The 25,246-nt window shown below is 41.5% G+C and overlaps 1 protein-coding gene across 2 annotated transcripts in view; it reads right to left on the bottom strand.

The window, feature by feature from the left end:
* parn (poly(A)-specific ribonuclease (deadenylation nuclease)) overlaps window positions 1-25,246 on the bottom strand; it is a 130,233-nt gene that overhangs the window by 78,205 nt on the left and 26,782 nt on the right. For both annotated transcript variants that reach the window (XM_059654095.1, XM_048552773.2), the window contains exons 10-16: window positions 24,905-24,947; window positions 13,885-13,965; window positions 7,354-7,410; window positions 3,668-3,745; window positions 2,440-2,483; window positions 2,195-2,237; window positions 432-507 (exon numbers count right to left, since the gene is read on the bottom strand). In XM_059654095.1, coding sequence (XP_059510078.1) covers window positions 432-507; window positions 2,195-2,237; window positions 2,440-2,483; window positions 3,668-3,745; window positions 7,354-7,410; window positions 13,885-13,965; window positions 24,905-24,947 — 422 coding nt within the window. The remainder of the gene's footprint in view (window positions 1-431; window positions 508-2,194; window positions 2,238-2,439; window positions 2,484-3,667; window positions 3,746-7,353; window positions 7,411-13,884; window positions 13,966-24,904; window positions 24,948-25,246) is intronic.

The following is a 25,246-nucleotide window of genomic DNA, read 5'->3' as shown; positions in this document are numbered from 1 at the left end:
GTAAACTTAAGTAACTTAAATAACAAAGAAATGAATCAAAGGTTTGCATTTCCTACTAATTGGAGATGAATATTTTGCTCCATGAAGTTTCAGATTTCAGAAAACTAGTTTCTTTTTTAAAGGCATAACAGAAGGGCCCTACCAGCATTAATTTCTTTTTCAGACTCTACCCACAGGCAAGTTGATAAATCAAAAACAAAAACAGAGAAGCTCAGTAGGTTTGGCAGCATCTGTGGAGACAAAGGGTTAATGTTTTTGGTCCAGTGACCATGCCTCAGAACTCCAAGCACTACAAGTCGCTCAACTTCCACTTGAGAAAACAAAACGACAAATTTCAATCCATTAAGATTCAGTGTGCAAAAGCACACTCGTGGTGATCAATGAAGAAACAAGCAACTTTATGAAGATTACACACCAGGTATTCCCCTTACCAACTTTGGGAGCTCTGAAAGGTGCATCTTTTAATCGTTTTTCCAGCTCTGCAAGAGGTGTGTTCATTATCAGTTCCTATAAGAAAAACAGGAATCTCAAAATCTGAGTGAAACAACCACATGCTTTCACCCTTAACAATTAGAACTAGTGCTTCAGTATTATGGAGCCCTTTTGCTTGTATTGTATATTTCGTAACATCGTTAGTTCCCAAGTTCCAGGAGGAAATTCCCTACAAGGAAGGGAAAGATAGGGAATTTGCAAGACTAGGATCAGTCCATACTGTTTACATACCACTTAGTGGTCAACTCTATCAAGAATAAAATCGGACTAAAAGAAGCAAAAATCATCAGTGCCAATCTTATCGGGGAAAGATGCTGAGATCCCTAAAATGCAGGATGCAGATGATTTCCCACGAAGAAAACAGAAGCAATGCATTTATTGAAATAGGGCTGAGGCCAGTCTAGTTAGCAGAATAAATCTAAATGGAGTAAAGACTGATCTCCTTCATCAAATGGCTGTTATAAGTTAACACCCACCTCTTAAAACTATGTGGAAATGACATTCCAAAGTAACCACAAGTCTAATCACATACTGCTGGACTTCAAAGTTTTTGACAAATGTTTTGGGCAAAATGTTGCTATTTAAAGCAACTTTTAAAAAAATGTGAAAGCATCCTGTGGATGAACAAATTCCTCCTAATGAAGGCAACTCCTTTAATCAACATGCTATAGGTAGAATGATCTGTGGATCAGTATTGAAACCTCAAATCTTCCTATTTGCATCAACAGAATTGTATTCAAAACACCGAATGTTGCCACTGGTGCTGTCATTAAAGATGGTGGCACACTTGAAGAACCTCAACTTAGGTTATCCTTCTGATGCACCAGTATCAAATAACTGCTGGTATCAATGGGCACATACACAGGTGACATCATTACATGAATACATTCAAAACTTCAATGAGATCTGATGAGTTCTCCAATTATTCCAAACTGACCCTCCACTAGCTGTACAGTTAGCTAATTTCAGTCCATCTCCTGCACCAAACCTCTGTAGAAACACATTCATCACCCAACAAGATGAGAAGAAATCAGAGATATGGTCATTTTTCCTGATGACAACACTCCACCTAGTGACTAAACTGAGAAACCAAGTAAAAAAGAATGCTTACTGTTAAGTACTCAGAACATCACGTGAGCATTAAGTATCGTTATTTTCAGAAAGAAATTCTCCTAGTAAAATTGTGCAATGTTCAACATAACACAATTGTTTTTAATCTAAAATTGTTGGCAATGAAACAATCCATACAACTTCATTTGATTTCATAAACTAGACTCATTTCAAAAGATCAAAACAAGATTTTTAAAAAAAAAATCAATACATAGCTGCTTTTATTGTTTGATATATTCTTATTGTTGTCTAACTATACAGTACAATTTTCTGAATAACTCAATTTAGATCATCTCTGCTGATGCAGTCACAACTAGAGAAATTAGGTCGAGCAAAATGTGGTGATGGGTTTTTCAGGATTTGACACTCTGGTCTAAAGTTTCTTTTACATTATCCTGGAAATATGGTCTAACAGCGTGTCTGAGTTGGCAAATTTCCAAGTTGGTACAGGCGCAAGAATAACGTAATCACAAACCACGTGGATTTACGTTCGTTCTAGGATGACTAATGCCAGCAAATATGGTCTCAGCAGGATAGTACCTTCACAGTTTAAAGAATGGGAACTATGTTCAATAAAACACAACCAGTTTACCTTAAAAGGATGTGTGCTTGCCATGAGTTTTGTATCTAGAAGCCTTAGTACAAAAAGAAAAGGCATATAATTACTTTAGAATGCGAGGAATCAAGGTAGAAATCTCCATACACAGTTTGAGATTAATTGGTAGTTCAGAGAATAAAATAATCAAATTTTCCAAATTTGGTCATTCTCTCTCTCCCCTATGCATTACCTATAACATTTAAAATTTGGGGACAACACAAGCGCCAAATTAAACTTACCTAGTAAAAACACTTGTTGTAACTTCTTTAAATTCATTTAACTCCTATTTTGAAAAGAAGGGATAGTTGAACAGATAATTCAAGGAAATAAAACAAAACGCAGACAACCCAGTCCCTTAAGTTTTATTCAGACCAGGCTACCAGAAGATTTTAAGCTGTTTTAAAATTTTGCAATCACACCTGTAAGCTAATTTTGTTGGACATTTGTCCACACTGCTAAGCTTTTTCTGCTTGCTCCTTCACCATGAATAGTTGCTCCAGTGCCTTCTAGATTGTAGCACAAGGATTGAGAAATTGGGACAAGCGTTCACTACCACTAAACTCTCAGGTGACACTCAGCCTACCCACCCCCCACTCCCACCACTAGCACTAGCAAGCAGTGACACTCAGCTTCCACCCCGTGCCCCCCACCCCCACCACTAGCAAGCTCAAGCAAAATTGATGATCATCCTGAAAGTACTAGCTGCCTGCTCCCTGACACCCAAAGAAAATAGATTAGTGAACACAGGAAATAAGTACAGGACGAGGCCATTATTTATCTTTACTAAGTAGAAATGTATTGATTTATCCTAAACATACACTATGCCTGAGGTTCCACGGTTCTCGGGAGGCCAGAATTCCAAAGGCTCATCATCCTGAGGATGAACAAATTCCTCCTAATGAAGGAATGGCAAACCTCTTATTCGTAGGCTCTACCCCATAGTTCTAAACCCAATTAGCCAAAGGACCACATCTTACCTACAGTTATCCTGTTCAGCCCAAGAATTTTGCATGCTGCAAATAAAATCATCTTTCATTCTCCTAAACTCTTAGAGAATACAGGCCTCGTCTCCTCAAATCTCTCCTTATTGCCACAATCCCAGGTATCAATCTAGGCATTTGTTTGATGTACTCTTCATTGGGAAGTATAGCTCTCTGGAGGCAAGACTGAACTGCACACAAAATCCAGGTGCAGTCTTACTTAAGCTCTATACAGCTGTAGCAAATCTTCATTACTCCTGGACACAAACATACCAAACCTCATGCCATTTGCTCCTTGAATTCATGATTTATTATTTCTTTCTCTGTTCTCTATTTCCCAAAAAATAATTCTTAGCAAAACATGTCAGAACTTTTCTTACAGATATCAGCCTTCAGGAATAGTATTCAAGGTTTGCATGCACTCATAACCAAGCTCTAACCTGAGCCATACTAAAATCAAGCACAATTTAAGATGTTAAATACTTGCATTGGGTAATGGACAGAAAAACTGATGAATTGTATGCATGACATCAAGTAGCATGTTATGTCCAACAACCAGTTTACCCTAGAAGAAAAAAAGTTACTTCTTTCAGAAAAGGACCAGTTAGGACCTGCATTATACATAAATTACATTGTTCACAATAATAGTCCATTCAATAAAAAACTTCTCTTCCAGGATTCCCCATAGAGTGCCAAAATTCGTCTGGAGGAGGTGAAGTAAACTACCTCGACATTTCTAAAGTTCTTGTTACCATGTAGTTTCAAAAGGGCAGCTTAGGCAAAACGCACTTAAAAGTGCTTTGCACTTAACACCTCATGCTTCAACATTTGCCACACAAATTCTGATACCAAATGCAGTGTGTAAATTAAGTGAACACATCCCTTGCCAATGTTCTGCAATAGATGAGCTTCTCATAGGTTAAGTGTTGTGCTGATTCTGTAAAATGAATAAATGTAACACTTCATTGGGATAGGGAAAAATCCTGCAAACAGAACTTAACAGAATATTTGTTGAATAACTGAACAATTAAAGATTTACAATGGTATAAATACCCAATAACTGATCATGAAGTCAGGCTTTTCAAGGCTGAAATCTGAGGTTTTTTTTTAAAACAATACATTCTTCCACCCTTGCTAGAGGTTATATCCTGTGCTGGAGTACAGTGATTACATTTTGAACTTCATAATCTTTTGAATGAGATTTATTCGGGGAGTGTAGGCAGAATTTCACTGGCTGGGCCAGCATTTATTGCTTATTCCCAAATGCCATGGAGAATGGTGATGGCAAGCAGTCTTTTTGGCCTGTTGCAATCCTTGGGGTTTAAGGACACCCATAATGCTGTTAGGAAGGAAATTTGACTCAAAGTATGAGGGACAAAAATCAGAGATTAGGTCCAGTGAATAAGGTAAAGAATCCTGATGTGAAAGAGGGTTTGGGGGAAGGAATGTGGCAGATGAAGCGAAAACAGGTCGACAGTTTTTAAACAAATCTGATTGTGGTTTGTGCACAAACCACAGGATCCATTCAGTAATATTAGAGATTAACTATAAATTTAAAAACAAAATTACATTTCAGAGAGTTATAGATAGAAGCTAATGTTGTGCAACAGCTGGCAGCTTAAAAATCCCATCCACGAACTATTATTGTGGACCATCTCACTGTCAGCAGGATTTGAGAGGAGGCCACGGATGCCAAACCAAGTCCATTTCCATAACAGAGCTAATTTCAGTCCACCTCCTGCACCAAACCTCTGCAGAAACACATGTGCTTTGAATCAGAAATATGGTCTCTGTGGTAGGTCCTAACACAAGCCCAGTTCTTCTAACTGAACACAAATCTGTACATCTCATAAACCTCTTGGCTTCAACAGTTCACGTGCCACCTTAGCAGTGTAGTGGAGGTAAAATCTTGATTTGTAAACTAGCCTTTTTATTATACCACAAACGCAAAAGAAATTGATTTGCATGCTGCATTTCTTCCAGAGGGCTCTGTATTTAAAACAAAGGGTGCTGCTTTACCCTCAACAACTTCTCCTTTAATTCCTCCCACTTCCTACAAATCAAAGGGGGTGGTCATGGGTACCCGCATGGGCCCAAGCTATGCCTGCCTCTTTGTAGGATATGTGGAACAATCCCTCTTCCGTACCTACGCTGGCCCTATCTCCCAGTTTCATCCTGTGTTACACTGATGACTGGTTCGGCACTGCCTCGTGCTCCCACGAGCAGCTCGAACAGTTCATCCACTTCACCACCACCTTCCACCCCAACCTCAAGTTCACCCAGACCATTACTGATACCTCTCTCCTTCCTGGACCTCTGTCTCCATCTCTGGCATCCACCTGGAAACTGATAACCATTTTAAGTCTACCAACTCCCACAACTACCTAGAATAGTCCTCCTCTCACCCTCCTCTGCCTGCAAAAAGGCCATCTCCCAATCCCAATTCCTTTGCATCTGTTGCATCCGCTCCCAAGATGAGGCATTCCACTCCAGAACATCCCAGATGTCCTTTTTTTCTGCCCCCCCCCACTCCACACCCCCACAAGGACAATTTCCCCTCCAGTGATCAAAAGTGCCCTCAACCCTGTCTCCCGCGACTCATCCTTCACACCCCCTACCTGCAGTAATAACCAAAAACAGAATCCCCCCCATCCTCATGTACCACCCCACCAACCTCCAAAATCCAATGCAACATCCTCTGATGTTTCTGCCATCCGCAATCTGACCCCACTATCAAAGACATTTTTCCTTCCCCACCCTTGTGCTTTCCAGAGGGACCACTCTCTGTAACTCCCTTGTCCGCTCCACACTCCCCTCCAGCCCCACCACACCTGGCAATTTTCCCTGCAACCGAAGCAAGTGCTACAACTGCCCTTATACCTCCCCACCACCCCCCATCACCTCCATCCCAGGCCCTAAGAAGACCTTCCACATCAGACAGGTGTTCACCTGCACATCAGCTAATGTGATATACTGTATCCACTGTTCCCTTTGTGGCCTCCTCTACATCAGGGAAACCAAGCAGAGGCTTGGGGACCACTTTGTGAAACACCTATGCGCAGTTAGCAATAAACAACTACACCTGCCAGTCACGAACCATTTCGACTCCCCCACACCCCAACCCTTTGGATGACATGTCCATCCTGGGCCTCCTGCATTGCCACAATGATGCTATCCGAAAGATGCAGGAACAGCATCTCATTTTGCTTGGGAACCCCGCAGCCTAATGGTATCAATGTGGATTTCACAAGCTTAAAAATGTCCCCTCCCCCAACCCCACCCTAAAACCAGTCCAGCTCGTCCCCGCCTCCCTAACCATTCCTCCCACCTCAAGCCCCATCCCCATCTTCTAACCACTAACCTCATCCCGTCTCCTGTCCGTCCTCTCCCCTCCCTAACTCCCCACCTACACTGGCTCTAACCCTGTCTCTTTGACTTGTCTGTCTCCTCTCCACCTATCTTCTTCTCTATCCACCTCCCCCACCTCCCTATTTATTTCAGAACCCCCTTCCCCTCCCCCATTTCTGATGAAGGGTTTAGGCCCGAAACGTCAGCCTTCCTGATGCTGCTTGGCCTGCTGTGTTCATCCAGCTTCGCACCGGTGTTATTGCTGATTCTCCAGCGTCAGCAGTTCCTACCATCTCTGCTGCTTTACTATTTATTTGTTCCATAACAGTCGACGTTTAAACTACGTTTCCAACTTGGCAGGAAATGCTGCAAAGCCGTATACATGCTTGCACTTTAAACAAACTCAAATGCCTACAATATTTTCCATTTGCTGTATCACTACCAACTTTATGAATACTCAGATATCTCAGTTTATTTGAAATGTGTACATAGTAGACCTTTCTTTATTGATTTTTCACAAAACTGGAATATAATTTTATGGTGCACGGGAATGAAAACACTCAAAATACTCGGGTACTGCTCACTGGATAACAGTACTTGGGAAGGTCACATTTTTCACCTTTAGAGGGTGGGAAGATGAGAATGACAATGGCTACAGGGGCACTTGCCCTCAGGACAATAAGTTATGAAAAAAAGAAGTGCAAAATATCAAAAGATTGTGGTATTAATTTTTAAAAATTAACTATATATGGGTAAGATTGCAAGTGGGATTATGAAAATATCCTGGAAGTCAACTTCAATTTACAGTCAGCAAGGAGAACTCACCGATTTTGAAATGGCGTATATTACTTTGGAAAACCCCACAGCATCATTCATTTCTTCCTGCAAATATAACAGTTTAGCAGTAAAGACATTGTCTTGTTTTAAAGATGCCCACCACATTGTAATGCGGGTATCCACATAGAACAATTAACAAAAATTTAAGGTTGAAACTTCTAAATTGCCCTCTTCCAGCTAGGTGAGATATTATTGAGCTTTCTGTTTTAAAAAAAAGGCTGCAAACCAGACATGAAGTTTGACCGAGAATGACTAAAATACCAAGACATAAAAGATTAAAAGACTTCAATGACCTCCTTTAAAGTTTACTGCACACTAATTTCTTGAATAATCAAGATAGATGGTCAATACAAGAATAGAATCATATGCAACAAAATCAGAGGCGGATTCTCTATTTTTTCCATGCTTTAACTCCTGGTTAGGATTGTCTCAAGTGGCACTGATTACTTGGAGTCCAGTATTATCAGGCACTCATTAACTCCACAAGTTTAACAACAGTGAGTTATGTAAGACTACTTGGGGAGTCATCCTAGCTGAGCCAAATTTCAGTCAATGATGGCAACTGGTGCTCGTGGTGCTTAGTAATGCCCCTACCTTTGAGGCAGGAGGCCTGGGACCAAGTCCTACCTGCTTCAGAGTTGAGGGATAACATCTCTCAGAGTGATTAGGAAATATCAAAGTTGGCTACTCCCAATCAAGGATACAAAATTGGGGCCATTTTGTCCCCCTATTCTAGCATTAGAGATACCAACTACAGAATCCATTTAGTCATCATATTAGGAATTTACTAACTCAGTACAGACCAGTGAAGAATACAAGAGAAAAGAAAGAATGCAAGTGATCCTGGTACATTCACATGCAAATAGAATGGTAATGTTCTGACAGGAACATTATAGTAATAGGTCATTAAACACCTTGAGCCAGTTATTTACAGTTGCTAATTTGTACCTTCAGCTTAAAATTTTCACGCTTTTTACTCCAGTTCCTTTATATCCTCACAGTCGGGGAAAGGCTAAAAATCGAGGAGATTTAAGATTTCAACTGAGTGAACATCCACAGCCTTCTTGGGAATTTCAGATTTCCACTACCAATCTCCTCATCTGCCTTCTGATCCAATCACTTTTAGCACCCAATCCATATCTTAAGAAGGGATTTTCCCTACTTCCTTCAATCATTTACTGTGCCAAACAAAAAGAGGATCCTCAACTTATTTGCCCTCTGAACAAAAGACATGCAAGGACAAACTTCAATTTTTGCCATCTTCCATATTAACAACCTACTCAAGTTCTGCTGAAGTGAGTGCTTTCAGTGTGCACTACTTGGCAAATGAAAATGGAAACTGTGCAACTCCAGAAGTTTCATTGATATCTTAGTGTGCTTCCAAAGAGTGGCTAAGTAAGTTAATAAACAAAGATATTCGAGAAGAATTTAGCTCTACAAAAACAAAAATTATTCAATACCAGCTTATAGTTTCTACAACACAACACTCACAATAGCATTAAAACAATTATGCATATAAATTTATTGTTTATATAACCAAACAATCAAATAAAGTGGTCCATATTAGCCAGTAGCCTCCAAAAACAAATGGTCCGTTTGGAGAATCAACCAAAACCACCTCTTTCAATGCCAGTTATATTGCCTCCTTTTCCTGGGAGAAATGGCATTAAGAGTTTGAAGTTTACCACTAATTAAGAAACACATGGAATTTAAGCCAATGTAAAATTAGACAGTTCAAATACAATAGAAAAATGTCAAAAATATTCAGCAACCTCTAAACAGTCTTTTTTTTTGGAGCACATGGATGTTTGTTTAAGTGTATGGCCTGTTAATTTTTCCTCCCGAGCTATGCATGAGGTGGTTTAGAAAGGACCAATTTGCACACAGGAAGTTTCGAGTTGCTGTTTAGCTGCACAGCTCCAAGGGAACACTGCTGATGAGGTCAGGCAGCATGTGAGGATAGAAATAGTTATGGTTTCAGATATAGGACCTGCCGTCAGGTAAATCATGGCTGCGTCTTGTTTCTCAACAAAAGGTGCCTGACTGCTCAACATTTCATATGGCTGTTTCATTTTCAAATTCTCTTGGGGGATGTGGGCACCACCAGCTGAATCAGCATTTATTGCCCATCCCTAGTTCCCTTCAGAAAGTGGCAGTGAGCTGTCTTTTTGAACTGCTACAGTTCATATGTTGTGTGTAGATCTACAATGCCATTAGGAAGGGAATTCCAGGATTTTGACCTAGTGACACTAGAGGAAGGGTGATATATTTCCAAGGCAGGGCAGCAAGTGGCTTGGAAGAAATCTTTGATAAAGTAGTGTGACCCTTTGATCATCTACTTATGTCTATTCTGATACTACCTCTCTCACTAACACCTGAAGAAGCAAAGCTCCGAAAACTTGTTTTCAAATAAACCTGTTAGACTATAACCTGGTTAATAAAATGCGAGGCTGGATGAACACAGCAGGCCTAGCAGTATCTCAGGAGCACAAAAGCTGACATTCCGGGCCTAGACCCTTCATCAGAGAGGGGGATGGGGTGAGGGTTCTGGAATAAATAGGGAGAGAGGGGGAGGCAGACCAAAGATGGAGAGAAAAGAAGATAGGTGGAGAGGATAGTATGGGTGGGGAGGTAGGGAGGGGATAGGTCAGTCCAGGGAAGGAGGACAGGTCAAGGAGTTGGGATGAGGTTAGCAGGTAGGAGATGGAGGTGCGGCTTGGGGTGGGAGGAAGGGATGGGTGAGAGGAAGAACAGTTTAGGGAGGCAGAGACAGGTTGGACTGGTTTTGGGATGCAGTGGGTGGAGGGGAAGAGCTGGGCTGGTTGTGTGGTGCTATGAGGGGAGGGGACGAACTGGGCTGGTTTTGGGATGCGGCGGGGGAAAGGGGAGATTTTGAAGCTGGGTGAAGTCCACATTGATACCATTGGGCTGCAGGGATCCCAAGCGAAATATGAGTTGCTGTTCCTGCAACCTTCGGGTGGCATCATTGTGGCACTGCACGAGGCCCATGATGGACTCCATTGTCTCCCCTTTGGTCCAGGAACTCCCTACCTACGTCCGTGACACCACCCACGCCCTCCACCTCCTCCAGGACTTCCAATTCCCTGGCCCCCAACACCTTATTTTCACCATGGACGTCCAGTCCCTATACACCTGTATTCCGCATGCAGATGGCCTCAAGGCCCTCCGCTTCTTCCTGTCCTGCAGGCCCGACCAGCCCCCTCCACCAACACCCTCATCCGCCTAGCCGAACTCGTCCTCACCCTCAACAACTTCTCTTTCGATTCCTCCCACTTCCTACAGACAAAGGGGGTGACCATGGGCACCCGCATGGGCCCCAGCTATGCCGGCCTCTTTGCAGGTTACGTGGAACAGTCCCTCTTCCGCACCTACACAGGCCCCAAACCCCACCTCTTCCTCCGTTACATTGATGACTGTATCGGCGCCGCCTCTTGCTCCCCAGACAAGCTCGAACAGTTCATCCACTTCAACACCTTCCACCCCAACCTTCAGTTCACCTGGGCCATCTCCAGCACATCCCTCACCTTCCTGGACCTCTCAGTCTCCATCTTAGGCAACCAGCTTGTAACTGATGTCCATTTCAAGCCCACCGACTCCCACAGCTACCTAGAATACACCTCCTCCCACCCACCCTCCTGCAAAAATTCCATCCCCTATTCCCAATTCCTCCGCCTCTGCCGCATCTGCTCCCACGATGAGGCATTCCACTCCCGCACATCCCAGACGTCCAAGTTCTTCAAGCACCGCAACTTTCCCGCAACACATCCCTCACGTCCCGCCCCCGCCACAACCGCCCAAAGCGGATCACCCTCGTTCTCACACACCACCCCACCAACCTCCGGATACAACACATCATCCTCCAACACTTCCGCCATCTACAATCCAACCCCACCACCCAAGACATTTTTCTATCCCCACCCTTGTCTGCTTTCCGGAGAGACCACTCTCTCCGTGACTCCCTTGTTCGCTCCACACTGCCCTCCAACCCTACCATGCCCGGCACCTTCCCCTGCAACCGCAGGAAATGTGACACTTGTCCCCACACCTCCTCCCTCACCCCTATCCCAGGCCCCAAGATGACTTTCCATATTAAGCAGAGGTTCACCTGCACATCTGCCAATGTGGTATATTGCATCCATTGTACCCGGTGTGGCTTCCTCTACATTGGGGAAACCAAGCGGAGGCTTGGGGACTGCTTTGCAGAACACCTTGGTTCGCAATAAACAACTGCACCTCCCAGTCGCAAACCATTTCCACTCCCCCTCCCATTCTTTAGATGGCATGTCCATCATGGGCCTCCTTCAGTGCCACGATGATGTCACCCGAAGGTTGCAGGAACAGCAACTCATATTCCGCTTGGGAACCCTGCAGCCCAATGGTATCAATGTGGACTTCAGCTGCTTCAAAATCTCCCCTTCCCCCACCGCATCCCTAAACCAGCCCAGTTTGTCCCCTCCCCCCCCACCGCACCACACAAGCAGCCCAGCTCTTCCCCTCCACCCACTGCATCCCAAAACCAGTCCAACCTGTCTCTGCCTCCCTAACCTGTTCTTCCTCTCACCCATCCCTTCCTCCCACCCCAAGCCGCACCTCCATCTCCTACCGACTAACCTCATCCCACCTCCTTGACCTGTCCATCTTCCCTAGACTGACCTATCCCCTCCCTACCTATACTCTCCTCTCCACCTATCTTCTTTTCTCTCCATCTTCGGTCCGCCTCCCCCTCTCTCCCTATTTATTCCAGAACCCTCACCCCATCCCCCTCTCTGATGAAGGGTCTAGGCCCGAAACGTCAGCTTTTGTGCTCCTGAGATGCTGCTGGGCCTGCTGTGTTCATCCAGCCTCACATTTTATTATCTTGGAATTCTCCAGCATCTGCAGTTCCCATTATCACAGACTATAACCTGGTGTCGTGTGACTCGTTACTTGCGCCTTTCAGATGATGACCCGGCTTCGGGGAGTCAGGAGTAGTTGTATTTATGGCTAGTTCAGTTCAGTTTCCGATCATGGCAAACCACCAACCACCACATCCCCACCCCATCCCTGAATTAGTCCAATATGACCATTTCAATGATGCTGAGGCCATTGAATGTCAGGAGGCAATGGTTAGACAGTTGTTTAATGGAGATGGTCATTGCCTGGCATTTGTGTGGCACAAGTGTTATTTGTCACTCGTCAGCTGAAGCCTGGATGTGGTCTGCATTTAGACTGCTTCAGAATTTATGTCCAAGGGCTGCAAATGGTGAACATTGTTTGCTGATGCAGAGGTCTCCTCGAGCGGAGATGACGAACCTCCAACAACCACAACCATCTTCCCATGTGCCAGGTCCAACTCCAACCAGTGGAGTGTTTTTCCACCGCCACCCTCCAACCAACTCCCATTGACTTCAAGATGGGACTAGGTAAGGTGGATACAAGGAGGTTACACCCTCTTCTGGGACAAACTAGAACTAGGGGTTACAGTTTAAAGAATTAGAGGACTCTCTTTCAAAACAAATGAGCACATATTTTCCCTCGAAAGACCATTAATCTGTTAAATTCTCTTCCCAAGAAAGCAGTGGGTCTTGGACACTGAAATGTACGCATTTTTGACAAAGAGATTCAAGGGTTAGGGTTGGGGCAGTCCAGATTGAATTATAAAATGGGCTCAATGGTTGAAAGGCTCAGTAGTCTAATCCTGCTCTTGAGTCCTATATTCCTATTAAGTAGCAATCTGATCCTTTTACCAGGAAAGTAACTATTGAATGGCTTCCTTGTGTACCGTAGATCTACGCTTCCCGATGCCAAGACAATTTATTTTTACAACATATAGAAAGAATACTATGATGAAACCTGGCTACTATTTCTGTAATTATGAAGCACTTGCCCACAGGAATAAACAAACAATTTTGCTTTGAATGAGTTTGGCTGTCAGTCATCTTAAATCAAGATGAATCTAACTCAAAACTCTTTTCACTGGAAACAACTTCAGGTTTATCTAACATTGAATAATGAAACTATGGAATCACTTCTTGCTCTGTTACTAAGAACTATGTCAAAACACCTGTCAAGTTTCTGAACAGAGGGCCTGTTAATACAAAATTATAGTGTCAGCTCATTTGTTTCTAAACCACAAAGCATGTCAGTTTCATAGCCAAAATATTACACAAAATGGATAGATTGTAGCTTCAGATGCAGTTAATGTTGTTAACTGCAGAGTTGGGATTAAAAATGCAATAACCAAACCACTCAACAGGGCTCATACGTCCTAAAGCATTTTTGAAATCAGAACTAGATTTGTCTTTTCATTTCTCGTTTTTAAGTTTAAAAGGTCCTTAAATTGGACATTCTCCCCAAGATCACAAGCAATGGATAAGCTTTTCCCAATTTTCAAATTTAAAGCTGTGATTCCCTTTCAAAAAACATATCATTTACTTTTAGTGACCTAGTTCTTGGTGCCAAGTTCTGCATGAGCATAAGAAAGTGATCTCAAGTATAGGATATGCTGTGCATCATTACCTGTTCTTTAGCTCGTTTTTGCTCTTCTCTCCTTCTGCGTTCATCATCATCCAGCTTACTGATTACAATATATCTCTCTTTCTGAAATAGAGAGAGTATAAACATATCAATATTGTTGTATTAATATGACACACAGACTGTCAATCTTTAAATATCACCCACTAAAAGCCAGAACTTTGGTTTGACAGAACACAAAAATGTCAGCAGGGACAATTCAAATGGACACAGTCATCTGACCCAAGTAGTAGCAAAGCTCAACTGAAATTTGAAAGTAGGTGTCTAAATAACATGCTGAAATTGTCCATGACATTCTGAAAAGGTTATCCAAGATCAGTGATCCGATCATTAAAATTCATCTTATGGAATACACAGTTCTGAAAAAACCTTCAATTGTATCCAGGGTGAGACTTCCCAACTGCATGTATTGCTAAATACAGACTTAAAATTTCAATCTCATAACGTAATGGGGGATTGCATACTCCAACGCAAAAAAGAAATCAAAGGATATCGGCCGGGGGTGGGGGGGGGGGGGGGCTCTGACAACTGACCCATCAAAAATGGACCATCTCTACTCTGGACCAAACAGTCCATGTTCACATTAAAAATCCCTTTGTGATGTGTCATGATCAAAAACCTCAGCGCACCTTCACTACTGATAGTGAAATTAACAAAGTTCCTCTCTTCCTTTAACCTCCTGATTTAATCGGTATTACCGAGCTATCTCTTGCATCCTCTACACTGAAGACAGGAGGAAAGTACTTATTACAGCTGTTATTTCTTTACTATTAACTTTGCATTCTAAGATGTCTAAAGCAGAAATATCCAAATAATTTTTGGGCACAGGATCACTTTTTGATTGCAAGTGCAATGAAGTACCAATTCCAATGAAAACAAAATCAATAGCTTATTTTAGTGCCACCTTTAAAACTAAGCATGTGAGTATAATATCACAAGAACAGAAATTGCTGGAAAAGCTCAGCAGGTCTGCCAGTATCTGCAGAGAGGAATCAGAATTAAAGTTTCAGGTCCAGTGACCATTCCTCAGGTGTGCAAGAAGTTTGCGGCGGAAGCATTTTTCTGACTGGTTTTTCTTCTACTTTCTTCAGTCTCAAGGTATGGTCACGGTTTTTAAAAAATATTTGCAGGACCAGTGAAGTAACTGCAATTGAAATGCATAAACAGCACTGATCATACATGTCAACTGTTCTTTTCCCGTGGTTCAGTTCAACTTGCTCACTTTAGACTTCAAAGAACCTGAAATCCAACAACCACACATTGTTCAAGAGTTCACTGCATACTTCATTCCTTTATTTGAGCAAATTAACAATTTCAGTAGAAGATCTAAAAATTTTTGCAGGACCTTCTGTGGACTTAGACACCTCACATCAGAATAGGGAATTAATTCAATGTGCACAGCACTGAGGTGGTTCAGTAAAGATGTGAAATGAATGTGTTGAAGGGTGCTTCTTTAATTAAATTTACAAATGCTGACAACTCTCCCTAATGAAGAAGTAATTTTACTTGCTCATGCTAGCTGGTCGATTATGTAGTGGTAATTGACAGGGAAGAAAAAAGGGAAATTGGGATCACGTCAGCAAGATACAACAAACTCAGCATTTGCACCAAGCAAGGCTAGTGCACCATTAGTTGTGCTGAAGCAAGTTTATTGACTGGAATGTTTTTGTGGCAGATATCAAGAGCTTAGTAGTCAAGAACCTAGTTATCTCTGACTTAAAATACATTGCCCTCTGCACCAATGACTTCTACAGAGTCAATATTCTCTGGATAAAGAGATTCCTCCTCATCTTAGTTCTTAAAAAAGTTATCCCTTCACCTTGGGGCTGTGCCTTCAGGTTCTAGTCTCTCCCATGACTGGAAATATCATCTCCAGCTCCACTCTATCCAGGTCTCTCAATTTTCTAAGTTCCAATCAGAGATCCCCTTTATCCCTCTAAACTCCAATCAGAAACAGACCCGGAATCCTCAACCTTACTTCATAACAAGCTCTTCATCCCTAGGACCATTCCTGTAAACCTCCTCTGGAGCCCCTCCAAACCAGTATATCGTTACTTAGATAGAGGGCCCAAAGCTGCTCACAATATCGCAAATGCAGTCTGATCAGAAACTTATATAAGCTTAGAAATACATACATCACTACTCTTGTATTCAAGCCCTCCTGAAATGAATGCTAATATTGCATTTGCCTTTCTAAACTCCAAAGGAACCTCCATGTTAACCTTAAGGGAATCCTGAACTGGGACTCAAATCGCTTTGTGCTTCTAATTTCTGAAGGCTATTTCCTGAATGAGAAAAGGCCATGCCTTGATTTTTTTTCTCAAAATGTATAACCTCTCACTTTGCTCCATCTGTCACTTCTTTGCCCACTTTCCCACCCTGTCTGCAGCTGCCCCGCCTCTTCCACCCTACTTTTGCTGTCATCTGCAAATTTAGCAACAATGCCTTCAGTTCCTTGGTCCAATTCATTAAAGCATAACTTGAATAGTTGCGCTCCCAACATTGATCCCTGTGGAACTCCACTAGCCACCAGCTGTCATCTTGACAAAGACCCCTTTATCCCTACTCTCTGCCTTCTTCCATTCAGCTAATCCTCTATTCACACCAGTATCTTGCCATGAACACCACAGGCTCTTATTTGGCAGCCTCCTGCATGACTGCTTGTCAAAGTCCTTCTGGAAATCCAAATAGATCATGTCCACTGCGTCTCCTTTTTCTAACTTACTCATTACTTCCTCAAAAGAATTCTAAAACAGATTTGACAGGCATGACCTCCCCTTGACAAAGCCATGCTGACTGCACCCTATTTTACCATGCACTTTCAAGTACTCTGCAAACTCATATTTAATAATGGACTTTAGAAATCTTACCAAATGACCAAGGTCAGGGTAACTGGCCTCTACTTTCCTGTCTTCTGCCTCCTTCCCTTCTTAAACATGGGGTGTTACGTTACCTAGAAATAACCTCTCTGACTCCAGTGATTCCTGAAAGATCACCAATAGCCATTACATCTACTTTTTGCAAAGTTCTTATGCTTCCAGCATCTTCCAGTATGAAAACTGATGCAAAGTGCCAATTCAGTTCCTCCATCATTTGTTTGGTCCCCATTACTACTTCACCAGGCATTCAATGTCCAATCTTGCTTCTCTCTTACTGTTTAAAGTATCTAAAAATCTCTAGAATCTATTTTGTATTACTAGCTAGCTTACCCTCATATTTTATCATCTTCCCTCCTCCTCCACCCACCCAACCACACCCCCACCCCCGACTATTTATACTTATCTTCCACTGGTTTTTAAAAAGGGCTTTTCAATTTCCGGCTTCCCACTAATCTTCTTCACACTATGCTTTTCTTTTAAAAAAATGCTGTCCCTGGCTTCCCTCATTAGCCATGGTTGCCTCATCCTCCATCCTTGGGATGAGAGTCTGCTGTGTCCCGAATTGCTGCTCCACCATCTTGCCTGCTAGGCTTCCCTTCCAATCAACTCTGGCCAACTCCTCTTTCAAGTCTTTGTAGTTACTTTTACTCAATTCTAATGCTGTTATACATATTTCAATCTTCTCCCTCTCAAACTGCAGGATGAATTCTATCACTTTATAGTCGCTGCCCTCAAGGGGTTCATTCACCTTGAAGTTTGATCAAGTTCCTTATCAAGCTGCCTCATTACACAGTGTATTCAGAATTGCCTGTTCCCTAGTGGACTATACCACAAGTTGCTCCAACAGAAAAAGGACGGGTGGAAAAAAAGACCCAGCCTGTCGACATCCACAAATTCCTTTTCTTGAGATCTCCTATCAATCTGTTTCTACCACTCTGTCTGCATACTGAAGTCCCCTATAATTAACGTAATAGTGTCTTTCTTACATGCCTCTATTTCTTGAAAATTATTTTTCTCCCCACATCCTGACTACTGCTAGAAGGCCTGTACGAAACTCCCATCGTGTTCTGTCTACTTTTGCAGTATCTCACCTTGACCCACACAGATTCTACTCCTTCTGACTATCTCTTGTTTTCGATTTAATTTCATTTCTTACTAAGAAAGCAAACTGTCCTCTCTGCCATTTGCCTGTTCTTTCAACAGATATTTACCCTTGGATATTTAGATCCCACCCTTCCAACAAGTTTGATACCCACATCATTACCTATCAACTTCAATCTGTGCTGAGCTCACTTACCTAGTTTTATGTACTATGTGCATTTAAGTACAATACCCTCAGTCCTGCATTGATTGTCCCCATCTCATACTTGTCCCCTGATCTATGTCAGAGGTTAGATTCCTGACCATTTCCATTCTTGGTCTTGGATAATAAAATGTGAGGCTGGATGAACACAGCAGGCCAAGCAGCATCTCAGGAGCACAAAAGCTGACGTAGTCACATAGATGAATTCATTGGACTGCAGGAAGAAGCAGTCACAGTCCTTCTTGCTGTAGTTACTGAAAGACATCTCTGGACAGAGATTAGACTCATTGTGCTTCCATAGTAGCACAAAAAAGTGACATAATCTGGATTGCTATTATTATTTCTTCTGTGCTCTTAAGGCCTATGAATAAAGAGTCAGCAACCACAGTCATTGCTTCTTCAGTTACTTCATCTAGAAATGTTGTTTAGCCAGAAGATGGCAAATGCAAAAATGCTGCTTCAGTGTAGGCCTTACTAATGGTTTTGAAGAAAAAAAAATGACTGTTGAGCCTCAAAATAGCTTTCACCTTGTTGACTTTCTTTGAGCACTGTGCTTCAGACAAAGGAAAATCATCTTTGAATCATTGAGTGATATTGTACGGGGGTGTCATTCCAAATTCACCTTTTTACTTGTTAACATACAGATGTTTTCTTAAAACATTTATGAACAGAAATTAAAATTTTCCCCATTCCGTGGCAGTTGTATATTGTGTCTTTTTAGATGGTCCAGGTTCAATCACCACTATTGTTTCATCTAGTATTTTGAGACATCACTCCGTTGCTGGTCACATTGCACGCAGGCCTCTGGATCAACTTTCCTCGAACGTTCAGAAAGTTGCTGGCAGCTTTCAAGTGTGGAGGTCACTTCTGTGGTTGCGATTTGTTTCTGGCATCCCTGGTCAGCTTGTGTTGTTGGGACATGAACTCGTGCAGTAGCAATGTCCATGATTTTCATTCATCCAGCACTGACATTAACAGTGGAAGAAAAACTGCAGGTCTACAGAGACAGAGGAACAGGACTAACAGACTCTTGTAGAAATTCTATGTGGTCATGATGGGCTGAATAGTTTAGGTTTCTAGCACTGTAATGTATTGGCTTCACACATCAGTTTCTAGAATACATTATTTTTGCTTTGTCACTACAAAACTTACTCTTACCCTGCAATGATAGCTCATCTGGACCAGACTGAAACATGATATAACTAGCAGGCAAAGTTTGTTAACAGTGTGCACCTTAATTGTACAAGCTTCCAGAAGCTGAACATCATGCAGCGGCATGACAATTGATGAATTGTGCGCAGGTAGTTGGAAAGATTGAATGTCAGAGACTGCAGCTGTGACCAGTTGATTGCATTCTACACATTGGAGACCACAGGACAAACCCTGACTTTATTTACTCTTCTCATTTTTAATGTGTGTACACTCATGCAATGTTTTACATTTCTAGCTAGGTTTTTGGCCTGCGTTTTTGGCTCCAGTTTTTGTCCTGATTAATGTTTTGGTCATTCTCTGCTATCCTTTGTAATCTAGAATCACAGAATCCCTTCAATGTGGAAGCCAACCATCTGGCCCATCCAGTCTATACACCAGTCCGAAGAGTTCCCAGACCCATACTTCTACCCTTTCCCTGTGACCCTGCATTTCCCATGCACATCACCAGACACTACGGGCAACTGAGTATGGCCAATCCACAAATCTGCACATCTCTGGAATGTGCGAGGAAACCCAAGCTGACATGGGGAGGATGTGCAAACTCCAAACAGAATAACCAGAGGCTTTAAATCAAACCAGAGTCCCTAACTGAGGCAGCAGTATTAAATGCTGAGCCACCATGCCACCCTGACCTGTCATCTAACCTGCTACTCATCCTTGGTCAATTGAGTGCTTTTCTTTAAACGAGATGTTTCTCCCCACCCCCACCACCATTTGCAAACAGTTTGTCACATGCCCACACCAGAGTTGTATGTAGCTTGCAATGTGGCTGATTGTTTAACATTTCTTCAACTATTGCATGGATTTATTTCCCAAAATGCCTTTGCACAATGAACTTCCTGGCAGCTACTCAGGCTCTTGCATATGCCCCAAAACTAGTCAGTCAATCATGTACTTTCTTCAGTTCAGTTAGAAATTTTGTTGGCATTCCAACAGTCATCACAACCCACTTTTCCATCACCTTACTCTGTTGTCTGTTCAGCCAAACAGCTGAAACGGTCCCAATGTGGACAACATGTAACAAATATTTCAACCTTTATCTCAAGTTTTGGTCCATTGCCACTTCAATAAATTAGTGGGAAGCATATAAATCAGGCAAAATGATGTTGTCTGATATTTGAAATTGAACAATTCGCATCCCCAGTGCGATGCAAGAAAGAAATTTGTATTCTTGATCCAAACTCTGGCATCCTTCGGCAGTGGTTCCAATTTCTGTGATGAATGATGGGCAAAATTGTCTGTGCAACTTGTGTTTTTTTGGCACCCAGACACTCCTCTCTGGGGGTATGGATACATTTGAATATCTTCAGAAGAAACACTTGGATACTATAAATGGAATACAATAATGCCCTGATGCAGTAAGTTGCAATTCGTGGCTTTACCAAAGACAAATACTTTGTCATTCTCCATGTCGGATCTCACTTGCTTTTCTCCCCCCTCCCTCAAAATTACTTACTTCGTAATAGTGGCAAGTCTCTTGGGACCACATTCGTAGTGATGAAGTTACACTTCCTGCTGCTCCAAATGGGAGGATCACTTTTAAAGACAATAAAATCCCCATATCTAAAAGCAGGTGGTGTTACCGCATTCTTTAATTTAGCATTAAGCCAGCTTGTCAAAAGGTTTTCAAGTAGCACCCTAACCCAATCTAGCTCTTAGTATTTTCAGAGCTGGATAAAAAGTGGCTGAGAAGAAATTATCAATTCTCTTTGAATTTATGGACAAGATTTACAAGAAGGGCAATTTGTTGGAAACCTATGAAGTCTGGTCAATCTCTAAGCAATTTAATAACAGTTGGTTTGTGGAAGAACATACAATTTGGACAAAATCCATGGTATCAAAAACTAAAAGATATCAAGCTAGAAATTGCGAAGTCTGTGCATGCATTCAAGTGATAAGATTTATTAATTTTTTTTAAAAACGCTCACAGGATGTGGGCATCTCTGCTAGGCCAGCATTTATTGCCCACCCGCGGGCCAAACTGGGTAAGGATGGTTGATTTTCTTCCCTAAAGGACATCATGAATTCAGATAGGTTTTTCTGACAATCAGTGGTTTCATGGTCAATTTTCGACCCTTAATTCCATTTTCTTTATTGAATTAAAATTCCGTCATCTGCCATGGTGGGATTTGAAGCCAGATCCCCAGAGTATGAGCAAAGTTCCTGGATAATTAGTCAAGCGATAATACCACTAGGCTGTTACCTCCTCATTATCGGAGCCCCTATTACAAAGGTTAAGTTTTAAAGTGAAAATATTTTCTTTTGGAAGAAATGACTGGTTCCTTCAATAAATGAAGTTTTTGAAACAGTTATTTCCTGTCACTGTCACAAACTGGCAATTCTGCTGCGATAGAAAGATTGGAGGGCTATGATGACTGACTTTGAAAATTGCCAGGGAACTGTTTGCAAGTGCTTGTAGAAAGAGGAAGGGAGCTGCTGTTAGATGATATCAGGTGTGTCAAGCCTTTAGATTTTCAGCATCTTACTAACAAAATCCACAGTATTTTCTTCCATGAACCAAACAGGTGTCTTAAATTGCTTAAAGATCAATCATGCCTCATAAGCTTTCAACAATTGTCCTTCTTGTATATCTCGTCTATAAATTCAAAGACTTGATAATTTCCCTTCAGTCATTTCATCCAGTTCAGAAAATACTTCTTGCATAATCTTACACTTGCCTGGGAAAGGCAAAAAGCCAACGGCACGCCTGATTTACTCCTCATTAGGGAAATAACCACAGACCACATTTTCAGCTTAATCTTCAATTGTTCATATTGTTCAAAATCCAAAAGAAATAAAAACTGATGGGCAATCCAAGTTAGCTAGCTTGCAACATGGCTCAGCCATTTTGCATGAGGAACTTCAAAAAGCCGTACAGTTGCCAGCTGAAGAGATTAAATTAATCATCTGCTATGGAGTTAAATTGTTACTCATCTACAAACTAAAAACAGTAAGCATGAGTCAGTCTGCCTGCCAAAGACTCCTTACTTATCTTACTCTAAGCACTGGTTTGCTCTTTTGCCCTCAAATCCATCCATTACTGTGAAAGAACTAGCTGTAAAAGTGTACACCACATCCCAATGAGCATCAGGTGCTCCTTATTATTTCAAGCACATTCTTAAAAGGATCCACCTTTTATATCATGGCTTCCCAGCTCTGCAAGAAGAGCGATCAGCCAGCGAGAAATCATGGTCTGATGCTTTTCAAAAGAACTGACTTTGAAATCTATGTAGCTGACATCCAGGAGAACAACTGAATTAGTTCAGCCATAACCTTGAACTGGAACCTCAAAATAGTGTATAGTTCCTTCGCCAAAACTTGAATTTTTTTTTGGAAATTTCATCTTCTGTCAGCTGGACTTTACTCCGTTCGTTTGCACGTTCGTGTGCAATGTGCATATGGTACAGTATGCAGGATAGGTTTTACTTTGCTAAAACGAGGTAGGTATTTTAGTCTGAACTCAATAAAATAAACTTGTTAAATTTGGTTACTTCTGGGAGGTCTGTCTGGTGTTTTCTTCATAGCTTTAGTATGTGATTACATATTTACTGAGTCGGGGACAAAAGAGAGTGTATCAACGGTCAACATAATCGAACAGGAAGTTGGTGCCCTACATGTCAACATTGTATGGCTGCACCAGACCGAAACTAAAAGGGTACTGTGCCAGTTCTTGCTTCCTCTCATTTGCTGCCTCACTCTGTTCAGGGAGTGGGGCAGTGAGTGATGTGGCAGTTGAGGCTATGAACTCTGCGCAATCCACCTCAATACCAACTCTGGGGACATTATACAAGTTCTACAACATTGCTAGTAACGATGTAACATGCACTGTGGCTACATGGGCAGTGACAAGACTCCCTGTAGTTGTGGTGGCAACAAATGCAGCCAGTGGAAAGCAAACAAAAAACCCAAACTGACATACCAACATTAGGAAGAAAAACAGGAGAAATTTCTTCATACCTCATGAAGAAGTCTTGTGAATATTAACCTCCTTTTCCTTGATACATTCAGATAGCCACCTTACTAGATCATTGAAACATTTCAAAATCTTGGTACAAAAATTAATTGTGCAGCAAATGGGTAAGTATTAAGCACCAGGAATGTTTTAGAAATACTGAGGAGATGAATCAACTGATTTGTTATTGTTAGCTCAAAGAGGACAGTTGGCCAGCACAAGTCTGTGAACACGGTTGTGAAAGATGAACAAATTTACAGATAGTCAGGACTTTAACCTAGCATCTCATCCAAAGATCAATATTGTCACTTTGTATTGGAATGTAATCTTACATTGAGATTAATTTGTCTTGAGACTCAAACCAAACTGATTAAATTTAGAGAATTTTCAGCTTAATATATGCAAAAATATGACTCAAAGAGGTTTGAAGTTTTTTTTAACTTCAATTGTTCTGCTTACCTTAAATCACAACTGATAAGCCATATTTTCCCCTATAAGTGGTTTTGGATCACTGGTCTTTCCAGCAAATGACAACTTCATGGTTAGAGGCAATTAATCACTAAAAAGCTATAATCATAGTCAATGAATGTCTAGTTGTTAAGAGAAAGTGTAGTAAAATTAGGTTTCTGGCAAAACAACACAGTTGATATCTGTACCACAGTTAACTTAGGTTTTACAGACCATACTCAAACCTACTGTTATGAAGAGCCTTAACTACATTCTGTGACAGTGGACAGTAATTCATCTGACTCACAGTGTTTAAGTCCCACTACAAAGACTTGAGGAAAAAACTCAGCTGACACTACTGAGAACAGAGGGACTCCTGCATTGTTGGAGGTGCCATTTTTCTGATGATATTTTAACAGTAAGGCATTGTGAGCTCTCAGCTTGATTAAAAAGATTGAACAATGCTTTTAAAATAAAAACAATTACGCACAGAACCATGGCCGACATTCATCTCTCAAACATAACTAAAACATTACTTGGGTGTCACATTTGTGGAATACCCAGTGCATAGATTGGCTGCTGTATTTCTTGTAGTACAGAGACTGTATTTGAAAAGTGCTATTCAATAAGCACTGAATGCCTTGGGAATCCCTGGAGTCAAGAAAAGGTGCTTTATGAATGCAGGATTTTCTCCTTTTTTTTCAAATCAGAAGCTAGAGAAGCCTGAACACCTGCCCATTGGTAAGCTGATGTTGAAATGTCATCCAAAAGGGACAACGAAAGGAAACCAGCATTAAGTGATTTCTCTCCAGTAACCCTGCAAAATGCACCCAAGGAAATGCACCCTTATCATCAGCTATTCCTTCTTGCTACAATAACCCTTTCAATAAAAATGGTATGCCATTTTTCAAAGTCACGCATAAGAATGGCAATTCAGCAAGTAAATAGGAGACAAGTTGTCCTGGAAACACCGGCTCTTCAAGGACAGAAGAGTATACAAGACCAACACCCACTCTTCAAGAATGCAATTCAATATAAGAGTCAACAGCTTTTGGAATATTGTGTGGCTGGTAAGACATTTTCTGCTCCTTCAATATACAAAACCCACACATTATCATTCACTAACTTGAGAAAAATCATCTTAGTCATGTCCCTTCCTCTGGCAATAGTCTGAATATTCCAATTGCATTTATCTCATATTGAAACGATTACCTTTTCATTCTCCAAGGTTTCTACATGAGCCCCTTTTGGAAACCTAAAATAGAAAAACAAAAATTAGGAACTCATTTCAGAAGGCATTTCTAACAAAAGTATCTACACGACATATTTAGCATTATAATACTTTGATATGCCCTGCCCATAGTTCATTTACCAAACTACTGCGTTACCTTTGCTTAAAAAGGTTGAACAATTCTGGTTTAATAAATGAAGTTTTGTCTTTCTGAAGCAAGAAACCCAGAACAGCAATCCAAGACTCAATTTATAGGATAGCATATCCATTCATTTAACAAGTATTGCAGGAACATGAAACCTAGCCTTTTTTCTTTTAAAAAA

The sequence above is a fragment of the Stegostoma tigrinum genome, chromosome 23 (assembly GCF_030684315.1).
Source record: "Stegostoma tigrinum isolate sSteTig4 chromosome 23, sSteTig4.hap1, whole genome shotgun sequence".
NCBI classification, from domain to species: domain Eukaryota; kingdom Metazoa; phylum Chordata; class Chondrichthyes; order Orectolobiformes; family Stegostomatidae; genus Stegostoma; species Stegostoma tigrinum.
This window is presented reverse-complemented; position numbering and strand designations above follow the sequence as displayed.